This window comes from Bison bison, unplaced genomic scaffold (assembly GCF_000754665.1).
Source record: "Bison bison bison isolate TAMUID 2011002044 unplaced genomic scaffold, Bison_UMD1.0 scf7180017864068, whole genome shotgun sequence".
NCBI lineage: Eukaryota > Metazoa > Chordata > Mammalia > Artiodactyla > Bovidae > Bison > Bison bison.
In genome coordinates, this window is record NW_011494640.1 from 13,165,216 (window position 1) to 13,174,275 (window position 9,060).

The 9,060-nt window shown below is 38.5% G+C and overlaps 1 protein-coding gene across 2 annotated transcripts in view; it reads left to right on the forward strand.

Moving 5' to 3' along the window:
* Positions 1–9,060, forward strand: part of PAX3 (paired box 3) — a 99,918-nt gene that overhangs the window by 90,136 nt on the left and 722 nt on the right. For both annotated transcript variants that reach the window (XM_010837073.1, XM_010837074.1), the window contains exon 8: positions 8,904–9,057. In XM_010837073.1, coding sequence (XP_010835375.1) covers positions 8,904–9,057 — 154 coding nt within the window. The remainder of the gene's footprint in view (positions 1–8,903; positions 9,058–9,060) is intronic.

The following is a 9,060-nucleotide window of genomic DNA, read 5'->3' on the forward strand; positions in this document are numbered from 1 at the left end:
TTCCAAGGAGTAAGCGTCTTTTAATTTCATGGCTGCAGTCACCATCTGCAGTGATTTTGGAGCCCCCCCAAATAAAGTCTAACGCTGTTTCCACTGTTTCCCCATCCATTTCCCATGAAGTGATGGGACCAGATGCCATGATCTTAATTTTCTGAATGTTGAGCTTTAAGCCAACTTTTTCACTCTCTTCTTTCACTTTCATCAAGAGGCTTTTTAGTTCCTCTTCACTTTCTGCCATAAGGGTGGTGTCATCTGCATATCTAGCCCCTGCCTATTATAATCAAGGACACAAATAAGTTTAGATGTGAAAAAGCATCACCATGTCTTTATTGGTCGAGTGTCTCTGGCATTGTGAAGGTGGGGGAATTAAAGTAGGTAGGATTTTAGCTTACTGGAATAGTAGCTTCTGATTCTTAGAAGACTGCATTCTCAGATGTTGTCCCATATGTATACAGTTGTTACAAGTTTCCAAGCATTTTAAATGAAAGTTTATTCTGCCTTAACACGAAAACCTATGAAACAGGCCAGAAAACTCTTCTTGAAGGGTAAGTTCATTCTCAGACTTTTTTGAGGCTGGGATCTGCTTTCCCATGGTTAATAGAAATAGTTTCCCTGATACCTACTTGTTAAATCAGTATCACTTGATCTTTTCAGTTGGCTCTTTTCTCTGTCCTGAGGCCATATCGGAAGGTCCTTTTCTGTAGTCTTTAGGCATTTAGTAGATGGAGTCTTATGACACAGGCTTTGGGCAACCACAAAAATATTTGCCTACATCACACATGGTCTGGAAGAAAGAAGGAATTTCGTTGTTGAGCTGGGCAACTTTTTCCTCCCTTAGTAGCCTGGAATGTCTGCCTTCCAAGTTTGTGGGGGGGATTGGAGATGTAGTATAACCGAGCATCCTTCTGCTTCAGAGGGGGCAGTGTTGAGGCCCTTCTTTCTAAAAGGTAATGTGGATGCTAGGTTATTGTAAGGTTGTATGAGAATCTCAAACAAAACTGGGCAGTTAAGATTCAGTAAGGTGTGTATTTATGAATGGTTATTAGGGTGCATCAGCCCTGCATGTCCTTGAATGCAGGCATAGTTTATAGGCAATTAGAATTTTAAACGCCATTTCATTGAAGGACTGTGGAATGCCCAGGTGTAGAGCTTTTCCCTGTCTATATTTGGTTTCTTAGGTCTCAAAAGGTCAGTTAATATTTAGCAAACGTGTCCAGAAGTAGTCATGAAATTAAACCAAGATATATGCTTGATTTTCCACAGTCATGTTTTTTAGACAGGTTTTTGAAACAGTGATAAGTTTGAGTACTTACTCTTCAGAGGGCTACTGTGGTGGTGAGAAATTTCCTGAAAGGAGAAGAGTTAACAGCAGGTAATGTCATTCCTCCCAGAAAGAGTGGGAGACTCTCTGTGCTAAGTGATGAATGAGGGTATCTGACCCACATGTGTTTTACATTAGAATGGAACATTGCCCTGACATCGTTAGGAGCATTTGTCAAGATTCCCTGGACAGAGCTTCTGTAAATTACATGCTGCAAATGTGTCAGGGTCAGATAAGAGGATATCATTAACTCCCTCAAGTTTACTCAGGGCTCTGTCAGTCCATCTTAATATGCTAACGGCCCACAATTTTCCTTGAGCCGTTTTGCTGTATTTTTCATTCATAGAAGAAAAAATATGTATGCTATCCCCTCCCCCCCCAATATCACACATGTTCTTTTCTCATAAATCATATTAATTGTAGACATGGTCACAAAGCATATTAAATGCAGGCATGCGTAAATGAATTAAAACATATGAGAATTTTATTACAGCCCATGGTGGGTCTAACATAGTCAAATAGCAATTGTATTAACCATAAGTGTTCATTTAGGTGAAATGAGCTTTTTCTTAATGGGCTTTATTTTATTGATAATAGATGGACATGATATGATTGTCCATCATGGTCTAGAAATACACTCTATATGTATGTGTATATGTATATATGTCTCTTGCAAGCCATTTCTATGTTAATTTTCTGCCTGCTGCTGCTGCCAAGTCGTTTCAGTCGTGTCCGACTCTTTGCGACCCGATAGACGGCAGCCCACCAGGCTCCCCCATCCCTGGGATTCTCCAGGCAAGAACACTGGAGTGGGGTGCCATTTCCTTCTCCAATGCATGCAAGTGAGAAGTGAAAGTGAAGTCGCTCAGTTGTGTCCGACCCTCAGCGACCCCATGGACTGCAGCCCACCAGGCTCCTTCGTCCATGGGATTTTCCAGGCAAGAGTACTGGAGTGGGGTGCCATTGCCTTCTCCGAATTTTCTGCCTAGATTTATATTTTAGTCATCAGTGTCTAAAGAAATCTCTGTTGCTGTCCATTTGACAGTTTAGGTCCATTGAGAAAGAGGTATTCTACAGAACTGATAAAGTAAAAATCATTCTGTAACTGATCACAGAGTTGGAGATTAAAGCACATGTAACACTTAAAAGTTTAGCTTATACAGTACTTACAGTGCTTTTTTCAAATAGATCTTGGAAATGTATGTACCTCATGAACCACACTTGTCTGGCACTCATACTCATCATGCATGAAACAGAGCTACTTAAAAATGTCAGCTGAGGATTAGCATTAAAGAAAAATATTGAGTTGGCCAGAAATTTCATTTGAGGTTTTCTGTTTGGGCTTTTAAATAAATGGACAGAAAAACCCGAACGAACTTTTTGGCCAACACAATAAGTATGTATTTGGCTGGACATTTTACATGTACTAGTTTTCTTTCTGGTTAGGCAGAGATCAGCCATGCCCTTCCCTAAATCTGGATGGGTGAGAAGGTCACCATTCTTACCTTAAGAGAAACTTCTGCCTTAAGGCAACTTCCTTCTTACAGCTTTCAAACCGAGAGGGCAAAAAAATCTAATTATTTAGATGCTAATCAACTGCAGGATAATTCCTAAGGCATTTGAATCTGAAGATAACATTTTCGGGAAAGTCTCCACTGTTCAAGTTTAGGTTTAGGTATAGCCTTAAAAATATAGTTGCTGAAATTTAACTATCAGATAACTTCAGTAGCACCCGTATTGAAAAATACACTTGCATAAACATTTGGATTTTTTGTTTGGTTCTGGAAATAAATTATATCCAGATTTTAAAAGTTTAAAATCATTAGATTTTTAAGAAACGTGTTCAGTTCAGTTCAGTTCAGTCGCTCAGTCGTGTCTGAGTCTTTGCGACCCCATGAATCGCAGCACGCCAGGCCTCCCTGTCCATCACCATCTCCCAGAGTTCAAGAAAAGTGTAGAAGCTATTAAAATAAAACCTCTTTGTATCATACAAAGCTGTAACTCCCAGTGGTTTTCCAAAATGCAACTAAATGTGTATTAGTAAATGTTAAGTTAGAAGAGCATCTGATTACTTAGGAGCAAAAAAGAAAATAAAGACATGAACCAGGATTCCTGCTAAGGAAAAAAAGAAGTACCTAGACGTACACCATAATATGCTAAATCATTTTAGATTTCTGATAAGCTCTAAGCACTTTTAACTGATGGCAAAATCATAACACGTAAGCCAAGACAAATATTTTCCAGACACATTGTTTTAAATGTAAATCTTAATTTGGCTCATAGTTTTTTATCTTTTATATTTAAAATTAATTCAAGAAATACGGCATGAAGCAATTGTAAAGTTAGTTTTTCCTGAACCATATAATCTTCCAATCAAGATATAAACAACCTATTTGGAATTCTGAAACTTGAGAATGAGTTTAAAAGGATCTTCAAAAAGGCCTCTAATAATGGGAATGACTAAGGAACCAGCAGAAGTCCCGGTTGACGATTCTAAGGTTTGAATTTATTTTTAAAGGTTGTCCATAAAACAATTTAGAAATGACATCTGGGAAATATTTACCAATATATTTAATAGATTTTTATACGCTTCACCTTAGATTTGTACTCAACTAAAAGTTAAATATCCTCCTCCTATCTCCCTTCCCAAGGAGATAGACAGATATCTTTATAAAAGGAATAATTTTCTTGTTCATTGCAGTTCCTGGACTTATCTGACATTTAATAAGAATATGACTGGTGTTCAACTGACAGAACTGAGTAGCCCTGAGTTTTTTTTTTTCCTTTGAAATTATTTGTGAAAACCAGGCAATTGTGTTTCTTCTATCTCAAATTAAAAAATAAAATCGGGCAAAAATAGAGACTGAGCGCCTTCACTTTCACTTTTCACTTTCATGCATTGGAGAAGGAAATGGCAACCCACTCCAGTGTTCTTGCCTGGAGAATCCCAGGGACGGGGGAGCCTGGTGGGCTGCCATCTATGGGGTCGAACAGAGTCGGACACGACTGAAGTGACTTAGCAGCAGCAGCAGCAGAAATACCTTACTGATGGCTTATGAGGAAAAAACCCCACTTTGCAACCAGTGAAGATTTTATTTTAGGCTTTGAACTACAATTTGCTTTAGGAAAAACATATATAAAAAAGATCCTGACAACATTCTTTAAAATATGACTGGAAGATATTCTGTGGCCATATTGGGGAATTCTAAGAAGTTCTTTTCCCAACTTTGTGCAGCAAAAAGAAATTTCCATAGCTTCCCTTGAACCACATGGAATAGCAAAATTGCTTTCAAAGAAACGTACATAAAAGTGTAATGGGACCCTTCCATAGAGACTTGAGGTTTTAAATTATGTTAGGGGAAAGTAATACATTTTGTATTGATATAGTTATTTTTCTTTCCTAACACAGATTTCCTTTTTGATTTTTAAAGATGTTAGTAAAATGACGTATATACATCTCATGTTTTCTCAGCATGAAACATTGAAATTAATTGTGTTACTTATCATCATTCACTAACTTCCATTTCAGAGCAAATGTAGGGTTATATTAGTGTTTCTTTCTCCATCCTTGTACAATTCCTGAGAAAGAAGTCATGGTTACAATGTGTGACTATCTCAATGGAAAGAAAAACTCATGGGAGACTATCTGTCTCTTGGGCTTGCTCAGGGAAGTCAAAGGGATAATGGGTCTCTGGTCCTCTTTATTTCTTCACATTAGCCTCTGGAAATATTGGGCTGCTGAGCTAAGGGCAGCTGCTGATACAGAAGCTGTCACTAGCTTCCGGTGTGTGACATTGGTAATAGCGACAAGAAGACCTAACAAGAATCCTTCTTGTTCCATTCACACAGCAGCCACTCCTCCTGATTGGATCAGGACCCAGGATGTCTTCAGGATACTGTGCCCTGGCACCTTTAAGGAACTCTGTTTCTCTTGCCCTAGAATACAGCCTTGGAGATAGTACCCTATCTTCTCCATCCATCAGTAGATAATGTTTTAAGGTCTTCCTGTCCTAAGATATTTTCTAATTCAGCAACTCCAATAAGTTGGTACATAAACAGCATTAGTTGAATTTTGCTTCTCGGAAGGACTCATTTCTTCTCTTTTAGGGTCTTCATGTATTTTTCCCCATGGACAAACTTATTACTGCCTTCAGAGTTTTGCAAACAAGAAATATATGGCAGAGGATTAAAAAAGTTTATCACAAAAATGTACATATAGCTCATGGGAGAGTGGGCATGTTTTGAATAAAATTCTGCTCTTACACTTCAACTGTAATGGTACATAGAGTATACCATTTCTTCCTTAAAGTGATATACCATTAACAGAATTGGAAAATCCCATGGCCGGAGGAGCCTGGTAGGCTGCAGTCCATGGGGTCGCTGAGAGTCAGACACGACTGAAGTGACTTAGCAGCAGCAGCAGCTTCATGAAAAACACTATTAAAAATATACTTCTTTTTTATCCAGTAACACTGTATATTTTTCTTCTCTGATTTGATATAGTTACAAAGTTGCTTTTCCTAAGTGCTTTTTGAAAAAACCTTACCACAGATTATTTACACAATAAAATATTTGTGCCCTGTGTTAAAATCCCCTTTCATTAAAAATATCATACTTTAAAAATTTTTTTAATTTTTTATTGGGGTGTAGTTGATTAACAATATTGTGTTAGTTTCAGATGTATAGCAAAATTATTCAGGTATACCTATAGCTATATTTATTCTTTTAAAAATTCTTTTCCTATTTAGGTTATTACAGTGTATTGATCTCTACAGCAGGGCTGTGTTGGTTATATATTTTAAATGTAGCAGTGTGTATATGTCAATCCTAAACTTTCGTTTATCCCTCCCTGCCCACACTTCCCTCTAGTAACTGTAAGTTCATTCTCTAAGTCTGTAAGTCTCTATTTTGTGAATAAGTTCAGTGTATCATTTTTTAAGGTTCTTCATATCATCTGATACTTGTCTTTCTCTGACGTCACTTAGGTTGATAATCTCCAGGTCTATCCATGTTGCTGCAAATGGCATTATTTCATTCTTTTTAATAATTGAGTAATAGTCCTTTGTATATATGTACCACATTTTCTTTATCTGTTCATCTGTCCATGCACATTTAGGTTGCTTCCATATCTTGGCTATTGTAAATAGTGCTGCAATGAACACTGGGGTGCATGTATCTTCTTGAACTATGGTTTTCTCTGGATATATGTCCAGGAGTGGGATTGCTGTTTTTTTTTAAAGAATCTCCATACTGTTCTCCATAGTGGCTGTAATAGTTTACATCACCATTAACAGGGTAGGAGGGTTCCCCAGAATGGTACATTTTTAGTATTTTTATTTTCCTTATCCACTCTTGTCCATTAGGCTGGTATACAGGGAGGTACTCCTGATTTGAAAGGTTTGTGTTTGGTACTGAGCAACTTCTATTTTAAAGATTTTTTTCTTCTAATAGACATTAGTAATTTGGGCTGAAAGAAAATATTTAATAAATTAGTATGTCAACTGACCTTTACAAATTTTCCTAACATATACCATAAAATCACCTGTATGAGCTCAAAGAAAGGCAAAAAAAAAAGTATAGGTGGAAGAACATTCAGGAAATAAATGCATTTTGCATTATGTTTAGGTTTTTTTAAATGAGAAAATGAAGTAATCAACTTACTGTAAATAGCATTATATGAGAGCCCAAGTTCTGGTGACTTTCATCCTCCTAGAGCTGGGAATCCTATTGATTCTTACTGTACTTTGTGACTCTCATTTTCTCTAATCCCCAAGAAAACAGAACTATGCTCTGAAACATATAATTATTTTTTTGAATATAATTTTAGAGATTTTGAAAAATCTCAAGCTCAAGAAAATTTAGATCCCTTGGAATGTCTTTTAAAATTTGGGAACAACTGCGTTGCTTGCCCTACACTGGCCCCCCTTCCCATCTGCTCACACATCTTATACAAGAACTCAAGTGAAGGGAGACAAGGAAATGGAGAACAGAGACTTGGGTGTGTGGGGAAGAGGGAGGTGAGAAGGATTGGAGGAAGAATGCGTAATCCATAGAAGGTGGTGAACAGATTCTCTTTTGTTTTCTTACCCCATCCCCCCTTTTTTTGGTCTTTTGGGGCTAATTGAAGATGGATCAGTTTAAAGCTTTGTTTCAAGAAGATTTTGTTTAGCTATGAGGATTATGCAAACCCTTCCCAAAGGGGATTGTGGCCTCACTGGTTTTGGAATCTAATTTAGGAAGCTTTCTGGAATGCAAGATTCACCCCTCCCTCCTGCCTCACTGGTGCACCTCCATCCAGGATTCTGTGGCCTGAATTACCTTAGTGGGTAACAGAGGCCTCCAGTCAAGATTGAGTTCCATTACTGCCCTCTCGTCTTGCTTTTATTTGTGCATTTTCATCTCCATATGCTTCAGACTTCCTAAAACACAGCGGGACTAGGATGGAAGTATTGTGCCCTGGTGGGCTCCTGCGTTGAAATACTTTGTGAGCAGGTGAAGCTCTTTACCCAGCAGTCTATTTCTTCTGCGATTGCTTTTTGAGCCCTGCCACTGACTTGTACGAAGTTGAGAAAAATCACTTCCTCTCTTGGGTGGCAGTTTTCCAGCTGCAAAATTAATTATCCACTTGCTTCCATCACAGTGTGTTGTAAGGGTCAGCGAGCCTGAGTTTGTGAAACTCGTCACCGTGCTAATCAGAAAGTTGTTCTGTTATTACAGTTTTGTTGTTTTAAAAGTTCGCTTGCTCTCCAGGGTTATTTAAAAAGCCAAACGGACTTCTTATAATATGTTTGCATTTCAGGCTTTTCTTTTTTTTTTTGACATTTCTTATGAAAATGTTAGTTTGGAGAAGAAATGAAAGGATTAGGTAAATGGAGGAAGTTATTTGAAGAATCATTTGCCTGATAAGTGCTAAGAACTGTTAGGGGCTGAGAATATAAGACTCAGTAGTTCACTCCTCTCAGAACACTCACAATTCAAAGTAGGTGACCAAGTATTAATTGCACAGTAAGAAGGATGGGGAAAACACAAGGGAATGTCAGAGAAGGAGTACTTTATTTGTAACTACTGAAGGATGGCCAACATAAGGAGAGTAATTTTCTTGAGAGGGAACTCTATGAAAAAAGACAGAGATCTCAAAATACACAAAGAGAATTTGATTTAGATTCGTGTCACTTAAAAAAATATAAGCAAATGCCTGTTTAAAATGACACGTGACACTCCCAGTTATAACATGGTTAAACATTATTCAAAATGAACAGTTACAGTTTCTCCCTCCTTCCATCCTTGTGTCCCTGTGTCCCTCCTTCCTTGAATTTCCAGCCTGATCTTATCACTAGGGGCATGGTGTCCGCTCTCTTCCACCCTCTCCCCTTCTTTCTGAAACTGCAATCCGATGTTATCACTGGGCATGATGTAATAGCTCTGCCACTTTGAATTGAGGTTACCCTCTTCGGGACAGCCCTCTCACAGCAGATTTCCAAAGCAATCAAACTTGGCTTTTTCCAGTTATCCCTTCAGCTTCAGGCTAGGGTCTGGTCCTCCCTGCATTCTCACTTCTTCCCCATCTGCCTGTTTATTTTAGGTAATGGGACTTCTGACCAACCACGGCGGGGTACCCCACCAACCCCAGACTGACTACGCGCTCTCGCCTCTCACTGGGGGCCTGGAACCTACCACCACGGTGTCGGCCAGCTGCAGTCAGAGACTAGACCATATGAAGAGCTTGGACAGTCTGCCGA